At 45.3% G+C, this 17,132-nt stretch overlaps 1 protein-coding gene across 50 annotated transcripts in view; it reads right to left on the reverse strand.

Moving 5' to 3' along the window:
* ZMYND8 (zinc finger MYND-type containing 8) overlaps positions 1–17,132 on the reverse strand; it is a 138,161-nt gene that overhangs the window by 14,563 nt on the left and 106,466 nt on the right. For 27 of the 50 annotated variants that reach the window (XM_078371849.1, XM_078371845.1, XM_078371837.1 and 24 more), the window contains 3 exons: positions 12,331–12,711; positions 9,896–10,086; positions 2,130–2,210 (listed from right to left, as the gene is read on the reverse strand). In XM_078371849.1, the coding sequence (XP_078227975.1) occupies positions 2,130–2,210; positions 9,896–10,086; positions 12,331–12,711 (653 nt within the window). The remainder of the gene's footprint in view (positions 1–2,129; positions 2,211–9,895; positions 10,087–12,330; positions 12,712–17,132) is intronic. The other 23 variants (XM_078371859.1, XM_078371855.1, XM_078371851.1 and 20 more) reach the window with 1 other exon arrangement.

Consider the following 17,132-nt stretch of genomic DNA (forward strand, 5'->3'; position numbering starts at 1 on the left):
TGTTCAAGACAAGCCTAGCCAACATGGAGAAGCCCATCTCTACTAAAAATACAAAAATTAACTAGATATGGTGGCACATGCCTGTAATCCCAGGTACTTGGGAGGCTGAGGCACGAGAATCATTTGAACCCAGGAGGTGGAGGTTGCAGTGAGCCAAGATCATGCCACTGTGCAGCAACCTGGGTGACAGAGCGACACACTGTCTCAAAAAACTTAATTAAAAAAATAGTAACAAACAGTGTTTAATTATCACAGTGGTTCTCAACTGGGGCAATTTCGCGTACTCTGCCCTGCCATGAAAATGTCTGGAGTCATTTGTGGTTGTCACAACTGAGCAGCATTACTGCCATCTGTGTGTAGAGGACAGAGATGCTGCTGAACATCCTACAACGTGCAGGGCAGCCCCACAATAGAAACTCACCTGATGCAAAGTAGTGCTAAGGCTGAGGAAACCTGATTTATTCATGTAGTGTGAACAATCACATTTCACTGCAGAAATGGTGTCTCTAATTGTGGGGGACTGCATATTACCTCTCTAAAATCCAAAAAATTCTGGCATACATCCGGACCCAAGGTTTCAGGTGAAATATTATGAACCCATTTTTTCTTTTTTTGAGACGGAGTCTTGCTCTGTCACCAGGCTGGAGTGCAATGGCACGATCTCAGCTCCCTGCAACCTCCGTCTCCTGGGTTCAAGTGATTCTCCCATCTCAGCCTCCTGAGTAGCTGGGATTACAGCTAATTTTTGTATTTTAGTAGAGACAGGGGGGGTTTCACCAGGTTGGCCAGGTGGTCTCAATCTCTTGAGCTCGTGATCTGCCCTCCTCGGCCTCCCAAAGTGCTGGGATTACAGGCGTGAGCCACCACACCCAGCCATGAACCTGTATTTTTAATTACACTCTGATTCTTATAATGTACAAACAAGAATGAAGGTGTTTCTAAAGCATTATTTTTTCCCTTCTTATTTGATGTCCAAAGTATAATCATAAAGGTCATATTTGCAAAACTATTCAAGGGGATTCCTTGATTTTTCTTGGGCCTCTCTTAAATCTTTGCATTCATAATGTTTTCTGTTGAAGGGACCACTAGGTCGCCTTTCTGAAGATTTTCTCCTCTTCACCTAAGCACCAGCCTAATGCTGCCAAGTCCTAAAAGGTCAATGGCTCTGCAAAGGATTCCTGCAGTTCTCCAACATCACCTTCAATATGACCTCCGAAAGTCCTGCCACTTGTCATTCCACCTGATAACCTGTTTACATCTGGCTCATACTGTACCATCCACAGACAACCAGCAAGTGGCCGACACTCCAAGTCCTGATAGGGAATTAGCCTAAAGGGGAAGTTCAGGGAGGTATATTTTTATAAGTAGACGCTTTGTAAGTGGATAGCTTAATTTTTTTTTTTCCTTAAGAGATAAGGTCTCACTCTTGTCACCCAAGCTGGAATACAGTAGCACAATCATAACTTATTGTAGCCTCAAACTCCTAGGCCCAAGCAATCCACCTGCCTCAGCTTCCTCCAGGAACCACCATCTCCTGCTTATTTTTTAAATATTTTTGCAGAAATGGGGTTTCACTATGTTGTGCAGGCTGGTCTTAAAACGCCTACCCTCAAGCAATCCTCCCACAGCTTCCCAATGTGCTGGCATTACAGCCACCATGCCCAGCCAATTAAATGTTTTAACCACTTTCTTCTCTAGGCAATCACATAATTATGGAGACTCCAGCACACAAATTCTTGAACCACAAGAAGCACCTGTATTAAAAAGTCATAATGTGAGAGAAGTTTGACTTTTCTGTAAGTCAAACTTACAGAGAAAATGCAGGAGCCAGTTTTACACAAAGCTAAAAGAACCAGTGTCCAATTTCACCAGTAGGTGAACTGAGGCTCTAGTTTTGGCTGTTTAATTAGAAATGAATTGATCACACAAAGCAGGGCATGTCTCCACAGCCCCAGCCATCTGGCCAAAGGAAAAAATACCCCCATCAACATTCACAATCAGTAGAGCCAGCTTGGTGACCGGAGTCAGGACCCAAGCAGGGTTTCCAAAGAAGCTTCTTCCTGGTACCACCTTTACAGCAGCCCATAAAACACTCTTAGCAAATAAGGAATTCATATGTCATCTCTGACCTCAGCTATTGTGCTTCCAGTAGTGTTTTTAGAAAGATCGTTGTATATTTCTGTCATTGTTCCTTTTATTGCGTCCATCATCTGAAAGATAAAAACAAACAATTCAGCTGATCATTTCTTGGAGGCTTTTCCAGGTGACAAATACCTAAAATCTGTCTGTATAAAGCAGAGGTTCTCTACTCAGGGCAATTTTGTCCCTCACGAGACACTGGGCATTTCTGGTTGTCATGACTGGTGCAGGAGTAAGAAGGGGCTGCTACTGGCATCAAGAGGGTGGAGGCAGGGACACGGCTAAATATCCTGCCTGAACCATGCTAAATGCACAGAAGGCCCTGCCCACCAACCAACCACCTATGAGCCCCAAATGTCATCCACACTGAGAATAAGAAACCCTGGCATTAACAGGATAAGAATCTCCATCGAATTCCTGCCCACCAACCAACCACCTATGAGCCCCAAATGTCATCCACACTGAGAATAAGAAACCCTGGCATTAACAGGATAAGAATCTCCATCGAATTCCATGTACTGGATGGTGATAGCACTTTACAACCATAAAGCTAGTTTCCATACCCACAAGCTGAAATGGGAAAGGCCAAATGTGGCCCCCAGATTTTGTGTGTGTGTGTGTGTGTGTGTGTGTGTGAGACAGAGTCTTGCTCTGTTGGTTCACTGCAACCTCTGCCTCCTGGGTTCAAGCAATTCTCCCGCCTCAGCCTCCCAAGTAGCTGGGATTACAGGTGCATGCCACCATGGCTGGCTTTTTTTTTTTTTTTTTTTTTTTTTTTTTTTTTTTTGCATTTTTAGTAGAGACAGTTTTCCCATGTTGGTCAGGCTGGTCTTGAACTCCTGACCTCAAGCAGTCCACCCACCTTGGTCTCCCAAAGTGCTGGAACCTCTGCACCCGGCCCCAAGATGTCTTTTATTTGGCCAACACTGTAGGTTCGAGAGAGGGATTACTCTGTTGTCATTTTCATTCTTTTCCCTTAAAAATCCAGTACTGTCTTATTGAGGTATATGCATATACCACACCATCCATCCATTTTAAAGTGTACATTCAATGGCTTTTAGTACCTCAGAGTTGTGTATCTATCACCACAATCAATTTCACAACATTTTTATTACCCCAAAAAAAAAAAAAAATTCCACTCCCCCTCACTTAGTCTTCACCTCCCAGTATCCCATCCCCTCCTTCCAAGCCCCTGACGACCACTGATCTGCTTCTGTCTCTCCGCATTTGCTCAGTCTGGACATTTCATATAAAAGGAATCACACAACTCAAGGTCCTCTGTGACTCACGCATCTGTGCTGCAGCAGGCAAGCAGAACTTCATTCCTTTTTATAGTCCATTGTACAGATATGGGTGGTTTGTCATTTTAATGCCTTCAGTCAGGGCATTGTCTTTGCAATTCATTCCCCATCTTCTTTTTCCTTAACTATCTAACCCCTGAAGGCATCAGCCAGTTGGTGACATCAGCTAAGGTCCATGCACCCAGGGGTTTGCTGACTGAATGTGTTCGTAGGATGAATTTCTGTTCTACCTCCCACCTGCCAGCTGGCCCTTCCCCCCATCACAGCAGAAAGAGGAGGGGACAAGAGATCAGGCTCTGTCTCCAGCCTGGCTTGACTGCTGCTAAATCTCTCCAGCACTTTCTAGATGCTTCAATTCAGAAAGAAGGCAGGACAAAGAGCAGCCTCATATCTGATGCCTCACCATCCATAGCCTCTCAGCCTCAGTTTCCCCATGAAAAAACGAGAACTGCATGTCCCCCTGGTAGGGTATGCACAAGGCTTAAACTAGAAAACCATGCAAAGACTGTGGCTCTGTTCCGGCCACAGAGTAGGTGTTCATAAAGAAATACCCATTCACCAGGCACAGTGGCTCACGCCTGTAATCCCAGCACTTTGGGAGGCGAGGCAGGTAGATCACCTGAGGTCAGGAGTTCGAGACCAGCCTGACCAACATAGTGAAACTTTACCTCTACTAAAAATACAAAAAGTTAGCCAGGCATGGTGGCAGGTGCCTATAATCCCAGCTACTCAGGAGGCTGAGACAGGAGAATTGCTTGAACCTGGGAGGCAGGGGTTGCAGTTTGCCCAGATTGCACTCCACCCTGGTCAACAAGAGTGAAACTCCATCTCAAAGAAATACCCATTCATCTTATGTTTAAAGAAAAATACATTCATATAAGTATGCAATTGTGTGACTGCTGCCAACCCCCGAAATAGCCCAAATTCACCCCAAAATGGGAGTAAAATAAAATCTCTGTTGAGATTTCCGCTCCCGGCTTGCTGCGGAGCCCACACCCAGCCGCTGCCAGCAAAAACGCCGCGCTTTCCACGGATTCACCATCCTCCTGCAACTGCCTCCTTGCTCTGTGGCACCCACCAGGTCCATTTTTAAAATTACAACTAAATGGCTTAACAAGAAAACTTTAGAAAGTATATGAAATTCTATACACTGCTAATGCAATGGTCACATTCCATTTCAAAGATATCATGCATTCGTGGACTGCCTTTTACTCTTCCAAATATAGCAAAGACTTCGACATCAGTAAAGAACACCACTCTGCCAAAACACACAGATCTTCATCTTCTACTCCAGGGCACCTCAGAAGCAGGAAAAGTTCATCAGCTCCCAAAAAATGTTACTGTGTTCATTTTTTTTTTAACTGCCAAGAAAACACCTATCAAAAAAGTCATTCCTGGCCAGGCACGGCGGCTCACACCTAAAATCCCAGCATTTTGGAAGGCTGAGGTGGGTGGATCACTTGAGGCCAGGAGTTCAAAACCAGACTGGCCAAGATGGTGAAACCCCATCTCTACTAAAAATATAAAAATTAGCCGGGCATGGTGGCAGGCACCTTTAATTCCAGCTACTTGGGAAGCTGAGGAGGGAGAATTGCTTGAATCTGGGAGGCGGAAGTTGCAGTGAGCTAAGATCATGCCACCTGTACTCCAGCCTGGGCAACAGAGTGAGACCCTGTCTACCCCCCCCCAAAAAAACACAAAGTCATTCCTCAGTTTTGCTGAAAGACTCAAGGGGAGCTGGGGGCAGTGTTGCATGCCTGAAGTCCCAGCTACCTAGGGAGGCCAAGGTGGGAGGGTCGCTTGAGTTTAGGAGTGGTCCGGGCAACAGGGTACCCCCCATCTCTAAAAACAAAAATTTTTTTTAAATAATTTTTTGAAGAACAAAGGGGATGCAAAAGATAAAATGTAAATGGCTGCAGGGGCTGAGAAAACAGCCTCTGTGCCAACCACTCATCTGATCCACTCAGCAGGCCTCAGCTTTCCCATTCATAAACTAACAGGTGGGACCAAATCAATGGAAGGTAATGTAAGGGACAACCGAAGGCAGAACAAGAGATGATTCAGGCAACACCAGACACCTGTTTAAACCACTAACGAAAAAATTACCCCCTTTCAATTCCCTAATAATCCCACAGATCACTTCAGCAAGAAAGTCTCCATTTGGTGCTATTATATCTCTTTTTTTTTTGAGATGGAGTTTCGCTGTTGTTACCCAGACTGGAGTGCAATGGCACGATCTCAGCTCACCGCAACCTCCGCCTTCTGGGTTCAGGCAATTCTCCTGCCTCAGCCTCCTAAGTAGCTGGGACTACAGGTGCGCACCACCATGCCCAGCTAAATTTTGTATTTTTAGTAGAGATGGGGTTTCACCTTGTTGACCAGGATGGTCTCGATCTCTTGACCTCGTGATCCACCCGCCTTGGCCTCCCAAAGTGCTAGGATTATAGGCGTGAGCCACCGTGCCCGGCCTGATGCTGTTATATCTTCAGTACCTCATGACAACCTTCCCATCTTTTTTTTTTTTTTTGAGACAAAGTTTTGCTCTTTTGCCGAGGCTGGAGTGAAGTGGCACAATCTCAGCTCACTGCAACCTCTATTGCCTGGATTCAATCAATTCTCCTGCCTCAGCTTCCTGAGTACCTGGGATTATAAGTGCCCACCATCACATCAGGCTAATTTTTGTATTTTTAATAAGAGACGGGGTTTTGCCATGTTGGTCAGGCTGGTCTTGAACTCCTGACCTCTGGTGATCCTCCCGCCTCAGCCTCCTGAAGTGCTAGGATTACAGGCGTAAGCCACCACACCCAGCCTTTTTGTTTTCTGAGACAGGGTCCCGCTCTGTCCATCCAGTGCAGTGGTGCAATCATAGCTCATGACAGCTTCAAACTCCTGGGCTCAAGTGATCCTCCCATCTCAGCCTCCAGAGCAGCTGGGACTACCGGCATGTACCACTATGGCCAGTTAATTTTTTTTTATTTGTAAAGACAGGATCTTGGTATGTTGCCCAGGCTAGTCTTACATTCTTGGCTTCAAGTGTTCCTCCCACTTAAGCCTCCCAAAGTGCTGCAGTTACAAGTGTGAACCACTGGCTCAGCCACACTGAATCTGAAGAGGAGTTGCTTTAAAAAGTTATGTGTCAACAGTTTGTGGACCAGGAACATATGTGGTCAGCAGGCTTGTCTGAAATGCACAGTCACTCACAGCCAAATTAAGTGCACACTCTCTAGGGCCTGGCTGCTATCCTTCAAATTCCAGCTTGGCCGTTCACTAGTCTGTGAACCTAGACACACTGTGTAACCTCACTGGGCTTCAGTTTTTTCATCTGTAAAACTGGGGTGATAACAGTATCTATACTTCATCAATTTGTCATAAAGACTGAGTAGGTAACATACCAAAAGTGCTTAGGACAACATCTAGCCATAGTAAATGCTATGTAAACACATTGCTACCTTACCAGGAGGGAAGGCCGACTCTAAGTAGGCTCCCAAAGATCCCAACCTACTGATATTTTGTGCCTGTCTATAATCCCCTCCCTCTGACCTAGCAACTTGCTTCTAACCAATGGAATACAGCAAAGGTAATGGGTGTCACTTCTGTGATTGGCCTAAGCCTGTGACTTCCCTCTTGCCAACAGCCTCTCTCTATTGCTGGTTTTTGAGACAGAGTTTCGCTTTGTTGCCCAGGCTGGAGTGCAGTGGCACAATCTCAGCTCACCACAACCTCTGCGTTCCGGGTTCAAGCCTCAGCCTCCTGAGTAGCTGGGATTACAGGTGCACACCATCACGCCAGGCTGATTTTTCATATTTTAGTAGAGACAGGGTTTTACCATGTTGCCCAGGCTGGTCTTGAACTCCTGAGCTCAGGCAATCCACCCGCCTCAGCCTACCAAAGTGCTGGGATTACAGGTGTGAGCCACCATGCCCAGCCTCCATTGCTGGTTTTGATGAAGCAAGCCGCCATGCTGGGGAGGCCCACATGGCAGTTAAGCCTTTGTGTGAGTCCCAAACCCTTGCAGACACCTTGACTGCAACTGTAAGAGATCCTGAAGCGGAGAACCCCATGGAGCCGTGCCCAGATTCCTGACCCCCAAACACGGTAGAATAATAAACGTGTGTGCTGTGTAAAGCTGCTAAGTTGTGTGGGAATCTGTTCTGCAGCAACATTAACAATTACGCCTACATAGAAGGAATAGAAAGCAACATGACCAATGAAAACTCATTTGTGCAAAAAAAAATTCATATATATTTCTCTCACCATTCAGAAATAAAATAGATTCCTCTTCCTTCAACTCAATATAATAAAGCTAATTCTTTATCATTAAGACTATAAGATTTCTAGAAACAGGCTGGGTGTGGCGGCTCACACCTGTAATCTCAACACTTTGGGAGGCCCAGGCAGGAAGATCACTTGAGGTCAGGAATTTGAGACCAGCCTGGGCAACAAAATGAGACAGTTTGCATTTTTTAAAAAAAAGAATTCTAGAAACAACCATACACAACTATTTTTATTCATTCTTTCCAAAAACTAGAACTGTTTACTCATCAGTATTAGTCATCTACTCATCAGTGAATAATAAATTATTACCTACTTAGTAATTTACTAAATAATTCCAGTAGATTGTAAAATCAATAGCTATTGTTAAGTTACTGATAATAATTAAGGCCAATAAAAAGAAAGCCCAGCTGTCAAGGACTTACTGCATGTCAGGCACTGTCCTAGGCCTCAGCAGTGAGCAAAATAGACAAAATCCCTGCCCTTGTGGAACTGACATTCTGGTGGTGATTACCACCATGGTCTAATGACAAGATACACAGCACATCCATCCAGGGCACTCTCACGTGACGCTGAGAACTGCAGATGGTATCTACCTGAATTCAACAACAACCATAAAAGCACTCGGCAGTCCGGGCACGGACTGGAACCCCAGCACTTTGGGAGGCCATGGTGGGTGGCCATGGTGGGTGGCCATGGTGGGTGGATCACCTGAGTTCAGGCGTTTGAGACCAGCCTGGCCAACTGCGATGATTCAGAAACTGCGATGATTTTCTGAACTTTTCTTCTATCACATTTATTTTTCTTTATTTACTATTTTTAAAAACTCTATTTTACTGTTAACACTTGGAACAATATTTATTACAAATGATAAGAAAATCTTAGAGGTTTTTCTACCCACAGTGTCAGTGAATCTTCTCTGAAAACTAGTGCTTAAAGTTCCCTGAAGAAATTGGTCGTAATTATCCGTCAGAACTATTTGAAAACTTGCATAAGAGTAGTCGCATCTATGTAGTTGGATTTTACTTTTTCCTGCTTATGTATTACTATATGCTTAGAAAACCTGGAGGAATGCTTATCAAAGAGGAGTAGTCATCTCCGATGATGGGATTCTGGGGGAATTTTTGGCTTTTCTGTTTTCTATAACATAACACTTTTATAGGGAGTGTATTTTTATAACTGAAGAGAATAAAGATTAAAACAAAAAAAAAATAGTTTTTCTTTAGTCATAGAAGTTCAATCTGGTTCTTATTTAAAGACTAGAAGCCCCCAAACTAGATCTTACTGATTACAGTAGCAGCGACTTAGGAGCCCAATTTCAGTGGCCTTGCTGTGTGGTGTTTCAAGTACATTTAAAACCCCATGGCATAACCCCATCACTACTAGAAAAATATAAAAATTAGCCAGGCCTGGTGGCACACACCTGTAGTCCCAGGAGGCTGAGGCAGGAGAATTGCTTGAACCCAGGAGGCAGAGGACGCAGTTAGACAAGATGGTGCCACTGCACTCCAGCCTGGGCAACAGAGTGAGACTCTGTCTCAAAGAAGAAAAAAAAAAGCAGATGGCATATTAAGAGAAGAAAAGAGCCTGTGCTGAGACAATCTCCCTGAGTTTGACCACAACAGGCAATCCTGCCCACATGCCTCCTAATGTGGATTGAGCCCTAGAGGGCAGGAAGGTGGGAGAGGGGTGCAATCAGTCCCCCTCCTCCCCATCCATCTTGATTCCTGGAAATATCAAAGTGTGGGCATCTCACCTTGCCAGCATTATGTTTAAAGTCTCCTGTCACTTCTGCTTCACATGTCTTCTAAATGCAAAGCAAACCCCTGGTCAGCTGTTCACTGAAGCATCAGTCATGTGTTCCAATGCCCTAATGCGTGACTTGAATTCTCAAAGGCAATTTTGATTATATGTCATTTGTACTTTATGAACTGACTTTAGAATCTAAGCCCACTTGCAGTAAGAGTCAGTCCATTCTATGCTTCTCCATTAGACCCAAATGAAAGAATGGGGTCTTGGAGAGTCTGCTAAAAAGGTGGGGGTGGGGAGGGTAGGTCCTAACGTCCTAGCCACTCCTTAGAGCCTGCGAGATTGAGATATCAACGCTTCCCCTCGGGAGGCCCAGGTTCTGACATCCTGCCAGGTGCCTGCCGTCTCCACAGCAGCTCTCCCCATCCACTCACTTTGCTAGTGTACTTGGCAATATCGGCGGCGACATCAGCTGAGGCGGTGGCGATGGGCAGGTCAGCGTTGACTGAGGAAACGAGGGTGTTCATGGACCCTGAGCTGGTGACCAGGGGCGATGACTGTGTGCTGGTCACCAGGGTGATGGTGGACGTGGATGGGCTCTGTGTGATCTCCTTCTGCTGGACAGCTAGGAAGGCAAAGCATCCTGATTACCCCACGATCATGGGAAGGACCCATCCCAGCACAGAGCTGTGGTGTGGAAGCAAAGCCCCAATATATGTCCTGAGAGCTTTTCTACTTTTAAATGACAAAGACGCTCCCCTCAACCAAACTCTATCCAGGTTTCTTGACTAGGCCCTAACCTTGCCCTGGAAAGACAGTTTCTAAGAGCTCAAGAGTGCATTGCTAGGATGACCCCAACCCCCACTTAAAGTGCCTGTCTGGGAAAACTCAATGCTGCCAAGAGAACTGACAGTTTTTGTTCCGGCCAACACCTGAAGACAGGACCTCAGCAACCCAGTCTCTATGGGGGAGTAGAGGTCCAACTTCATGAAGCGCCTGTTAGCAAAGAAGATGGGTTTCATGAAGACCTACCCCTCACCTTGCTTTTATGATGTTCAACTTCCCTGACTCTACTAAGACCCCACTAGCTCCCATCCCTACTCCCTCATTCTCCCTTCAAAATGCCCAGTCACCTCCATACAAAGCAAAGTTAATTTCAGTTCATGCTAGACTACTGCCCATATTATAGTAGTATATTACTGATTTAAATCTGTCTTTACCCCTTTAACTAGGCTCTACTTTGACATAAGACAATCTGAAGCAATCAGCCTCTTTTTAGCAGCACTCTTTTTTTCTTTCTTTTTTTGAGACACAGTCTCGCTCTGTCGCCCAGGCTGGAGTGCAATGGCGTAATCTCAGCTCAGTGTAACCTCCACCTCCGAGGTTCATGGGATTCTCATGCCTCAGCCTTCTGAGTAGCCAAGGTTACAGGCATGTGCCATCATGCTCAGTTAGTTTTTTGGGTTTTCCCCCCATTTTAATAGAGATGGGGTTTCACCATGTTGGCCAGGCTAGTCTTGAATTCCTAGCCTCAAGCGATCTGCCTGCCTTGGCCTCCCTAAGCGCTGGGATGACAGGCGTGAGTCACCATGTCCGACCCTCTTTTCTCAACAGCAATTAAACTCCCCTGGGAAGCCTCCTGCTTACAGGATATGAAGACAGAAAGCAGTAATCCCAGTCTCAAATATCCTAGACTCAGCTTTGCCCCACCAACTTTTTTAACAGCAAAATTCATCCAACTGTACTCTCATTTTGCCTGTCCAATTTTTCAAGGCCCACTGCCTTGCCATCTTTGAAGGATTTCACTGGAGGCCAATTCCAGACCACCTTTTAACCTCACATCCTGCTGCTCATGAGCCCACTCAACAGGGCACACTATGAGTTTCAGCTGAAGAACCCAACCTTTGAGGATCTAAATGCAGGTTTCCTGGTAGAAAGAGATCTACATCAATGCTCACAAAAGCCAGGCAAACTGGTACCAACCAGTCAGATCAGCACTGTGTCTGGCCTAATTTGAGCTCCAGATGGAGCTTCCTGCAGGGCTGGTGGGAGTTCTGATTCTGCAACTTGAGCAAGTGGTTCTTGAGGCTGGCTCATCTTTTGTGTGTGACGAAATCTCTAGTTACTAAGGTAACCTTTGCTATCAACTTCTTGCACTGTACTTTTTCCAAAATAACTCCAAGAGGTTCCCTCATGTGCGCAAAGACATTTATACAAAGATATTAACTGCAGCACTGCTTACAGTGGGAAAAAACTGAAAGCAACCTAAATGCTCATCAGTAGGGGAATGCTTTAAATAAACTATGGAATACTATGCAGCAGTCCAAAAGAACAAGGCGGGGCTGTATGTGCTGACATGGATGAATCTCCAAGACATGCTGATGGGTGAAAAAAAAGCAAGTATGGTACCATTTTTATGTTTCAAAAAAGAAAAAGGGGGAGAAAAAGACTAATTTGATGGCATCATATGCATGACGCACACATATATACATACAGATATGTATATATACATATACATGCATACAGGCATAGAAAAGCTTTTACAACGGTTGATACTGGCCACTGTGGAAGGGAAGAGAATGAAATGGACACGGGACAATAGACTTTTATGTAAAACTTCCTAAAAGTTTCTTTTCAAGGAAATATATGCATGTATCATTTATAAAATGAACAAAAAAAGTTTTTGAAAGTAAAAAAGCAAAACAATTTTTAAAAATAATGCCAAATGTAATGCACGAGGCCTTCAAGATACAACGGCCAGGAAAAACACACGAAAACTAAAAAAAAAATAAAAGAGCAATGACTTTCTCCTGTCGATGTGGCAAAATGGGAGCGGGCGCCACGGAGAACAGAAGGGGAGGCTCGGTACCTTTCACAGCCTGTCTGGTCTGATATCTCGTCCCCTGGGAAGACTGAGGCTGCTGCTGCTGGTTTTGCTGCTGCTGCTGCTGCTGCTGACGCTGCATCTTCTGCATGTGCCACTTTTGGGAGGACGTTTGAAACTTACTTGATGAGTTCCACACGACCCGCTGCACGGCCGGGGCAGTCTCCTTCGGTAAAAGCGGCCTCTGCTTTTTCACCGGGCTTCCTGCAGCGGCGGGGGCCGGGGCCGTGACGGTGACGGAGGAGGGCGCGCTGGTGGTGGCTGTGGCGCCAGCCGCGGGAGTTTGGGCGGAAGAGCGGGTGAGCACAGGCGTTTCCGGGGGAGACTGGCTGCCCGCCGTCGTGGATGGTGGCGCTTTACCTACAACTAGCCAATGCACGAAGAAAAAACAAACACAAACTGGATTTCACTCAGGTTCGCCTGCAAGGGTCTCCACGCCAGCAAGTTCAGGGTAAAACCTACGAGAGCCAGGAACGGAGGGCCGGTTGGACGTGCCAAGCACACCGCGCTGGAGGAGTACATTCTCACCGAACGCTGAGGCCCCTTCGGCTGCATCTTCCATCTCCCCAGCACAGGCCTCCTTTACTGAGCACCGGCTCACATCGGAGATGCAAGTCAAGACCTCTGGGGAAGAATGAGGCAAACGAGACCCGGCGGCTTCCGACGCTGGGCGAACAGATATGCCGTTCACGCCCTTTTTGCAAAATTACATTCTGGTCCGCCCCTTGATAAAGACCCAGCGGAAGTAGATCCAGAGATGTAGAGAATCGCTTTGACTAGGGAACTTAGAGAGCAAGCAATACCTCTAAAGAAACAGATGACTTCCCAATGGCCGAAGCACTAAGTAACACTCAGTCACCCAGAAAGAGAAGTATTCCTTTTCTCTCTTCTGACTCCCTCCAGAACAGTTAGTTTCAGGGCAGTAATGACAGCCTTGCTGATACCAGGAAAGGGAATTCTGCCCCAAGGCCAGACCCTTCCCCTAACACAATGAATGGTACTGATCTAGGATTGAGTAGCATTGCTTTGGTTTTGATTGGATTTGTTCCTGTCACCATCTTTAATGTATACTGTGAGCTACTGTTCCTACTGGGTGCTGGTCAAGACTAAAGAGAGTTTATACTTGCAGATGGTTTTTTCAGGGGAAATTCTTTTTTTTTTCTTTTTGAGATGAAATGTGTGGCAAAATGGGAGCCTGCACCACGGAGAACAGAAGGGGAGCCTCTTCTGTGCAGTGTGCAATCTCAGGCTGACTGCAACCTTCACCGCCTGGGTTCAAGTGATTTTCCTGCCTCAGTCTCCCAAATAGCTGGGATTACAGGCACATGCCACCATGCCTGGCTAATTTTTGTATTTTTAGTAGAGAGATGGTTTCACTATGTTGGCCAGGCTGGTCTCAAACTCCTGACCTCGTGATCCTCTGCCACCCAGAGTGCTGGGATTACAGGGGTGAGCCACCACGCCTGGCCAAGGGGAAATTTTTTTTAATAAAAAAATAAAATGAGGCGGGGCATGGTAGCTCACGCCTGTAATCCCAGCACTTTGGGAGGCGGAGGGGATCATTTAAGGTCAGAAGTTTGAGGCTGGCCTGACCAACATGGTGAAACTCCATCTCTACTAAAAATACAAAAAAATTAGCCAGACGTGGTGGCACACTTGGGAAACTGAGGCAGAAGAACTGGTTGAACCTGGGAAGCGGCCATTGCAATGAACTGAGACTGCACCACTGCACTCCAGCCTGTGGGGCAAAGTGAGACTCGGTCTCAAAAAATATTAATAATAAATGAAAAATAAAATGAGTTTAATTCTTTTATATATATTTTTTAAGAGAGACAGTTTTGCTAAATCACCCAGGCTGGGCTCAAGTGAGCCACTTCAGCCTCCCAAGTAGCTAGGACTATACAATACGGCACGTGCTGCTGTGTCTCACTTTAAATGAGTTTAATTATATTTTTAAAGAATGAGATTCTTTAAATAAAAATATTAAGTCAAAAATTATACAAGGACTTGAGAATGGCAAAGACAATGAATGTGAATGACTCAAGTTTGAAAAACGCTGCCATATGGAGTACGTCATCTTGGAGGAGCTGGGCTGGTGGGGAATAAAAGTTAGGATTTCAACAGGCAGAAAGTGAGAATCTGGAGGGAATGGCATCAGCCAAGACATACATAGGAATAGAGAGCATTTGGGTAAGTGAGGGCAGGCAGGAAGGAGGCATTGGAAGGCAGGTCAGAGCCAGAAGCACTGAGCAGCAGGTAGAGGAGATGATTGAGTGGGTGCTCGTTTGTAAAGGTGGCGCAGTTATGGATGCACAGACCTCAGCCCCCGTTGAGATGAGCCTGTGCCCCAGAGAGGATGTCCAGGGAACACACCACACGCAGGTACAAGGCAGCACCCTGATCATAGACTATGCTCCCCAACATCAGACATCTTTTTAAGATCCATATCACCCAGAAAAGAAATGAGTGATTACTCCAGCAGTAACCTGTGGGTTTTAAGAAGCCAAGGAGAATGAGGGGAAGAGATAAGCTGACTGTTCTGACTTCAGGGGGCATTCTGGATGGTTATCACTTGTTGCTGGCCCTCCTGCTTCCTCAGAGAGGAAAATCCAGCCAAGCTGGTAGGCAAGAGCCCGGGTGGATCTGGAAGGGGAGCTTCCTGCAGGGAAGAACTTCAGTCCTTCCAGGGCAACCTGCCAGATACGGGATACAGTCCCTGCCTCTTCTAGGTGCAGACAAGGTGTTGAACTGGGCCCTTCTGAGAGGAGGGCACGGGGACAGTGCCTTCGCAGGGCTTCTAACCTGCATAAGTGCCTTCAGTGCCTTCCTTTCCTGCCACGTGACCAAAAAATATATTGTTATCGTTGATTAGCTAGCCTAGTTTTCCCATCGTAAGTTAAGGTGCAACCACAAAAAGGTCATTTTTCTCTCTCCTGATTTTCAGATGCAAACACTCAGCAGGGCAGAGGGGTTACTGCTCTGCCGTGATCACAGCTGGCTCTCTGCCAAATAAATAGCTGGAGTATTCAATCTGATTAAGATTCCAGGCTCAAAATACTGTTTGGAGTTACTTAGATACCAAAACATTTAAATTTTTAGGAATCCTGATGGTTTATGGAGAAAAAATTAGGCTACAGGAAATTTCTTTTGTCCCAGATATTTAGAGTACACAATCACCTGTAACCAAAAAAAAAGAGTGTATTTTTTTTTTAAAGGGCCAGCACCTGAGATGCTGCCCTATCAAATTAACCTTCTTATTCTTAAATTTGTCACTGGTCACTGTTTTGCATTTACAAAGCGAGGACTTTTTAATAGAAAAATTAGCATCCCCTTTGTAGAAGGATGGAAATTTCTGATATGCCAGTGCAAGCACAGCAGTCTTTAAGTGCACTCTCTTTGCTTCTGTTCAGAGATTACTAGTTATAAAAGCTGTTTTGCCATCTGAAGATTCATATTCTACCCAGAAGCTGCATCCCTAGTGGAAGGTAAGCTGGAGGTCACAACAGCGCACTCCAAAATGCCCTTCACTTACTAAACTCTTAAGTGAAAACACATCATTGAAAAGATACTCTCCAGCAGAGTCTGACACGAGGCCAACTTTCAAGACCCAAACCACCATGAACTCTGAATTTAAGATCAGTTTTGCCCCAAGCCTTAGAACGCTGCTCTAACTGAATTGTGCTTTAGAATCATCTTCAGCGTAATTGCCCTCCATCTAATTCCCTTCAGACGTCAGTGTGAGGAAGAGCTCTACTTCTTTTAATCAACGAACATGTTTTTTTATTTTTTGGAAAGTATGAGATCTTTTAAGGCACTGTGTTTCTCATTCTGCTTTCATTGCCAGGAAGCTCAGAGCCAACTTTGTTAACTCTGAAGGTTGAAACAGTACAGATTTCTGAATAAAACCTTTCCCCAGACCACTTGCTATTCTACCTTCATTTTCCTTTTACATGGATGTCTTTATTTTCATCTAGTCTCATATGGTTATGTATCCTTGTCAATCTGTTGCAAATTCTTCCTGGAAGAGGTAGGGGCATAAAACCAATCAATCAAAGAACTGTTCCAGAAAGAAAGAACAGTATAAATATGTCATTCATAGGAGTACTGCCATCTGCACCCAGATATTCCTACAATCCTCATGGAATAAATGCTGTTCCTATTGTTCTCTGAAACAAGAGAGGCAGTCTCTCAAACCCAATCCACAACATACTCATATTTTTCAGAAGCTAGCCATAAATCTAACAGATGGGTCAGGATGGTTTGATGGCCTATCCTCCCTCCCTCATGTAACTGCATCTCTCTTCCTCCACCGCACCTCTCATAGACATTCTCTGTAGTTGAACTGTGCAGGAATCATCTCACACTCTGACAGCTGAGGTTCCAGAGCAGCCCAGGTTGACCATAACCACAGCAGAAAGATTCTCAAGGCCCATTCCTGACTTGCTTTAAGCTATCAGGCAATGGAAACCCCAAAGAACATAGAACTGCATCTTATACAAGGGTTTGAAGGACAAGTAAGCTGTTAGAAGTTAGGCACAGTCAAGAATTATACCTGGCTATCCCTTAAGTTACTCATAACGTATGTAATGTTTTATGGCTACCACCTCTAATTTGTCCTTAGGCAATGTTTCTTCTGGGCCCTGAGTTAATTCTTCAGTATCTTTATCGAATATGTTGAATCCTCTAACCTACCTGCCAAGCCAACTGAAAAACGTACTGAATACTTTGTCAGTGGGAAAGACATCTTTCCACTCATTCGCACACCCCTTTTGGAGGGCTTGTTATCA

This window comes from Callithrix jacchus, chromosome 5 (genome assembly GCF_049354715.1).
Source record: "Callithrix jacchus isolate 240 chromosome 5, calJac240_pri, whole genome shotgun sequence".
In the NCBI taxonomy this organism is placed as follows: Eukaryota; Metazoa; Chordata; class Mammalia; order Primates; family Cebidae; genus Callithrix; species Callithrix jacchus.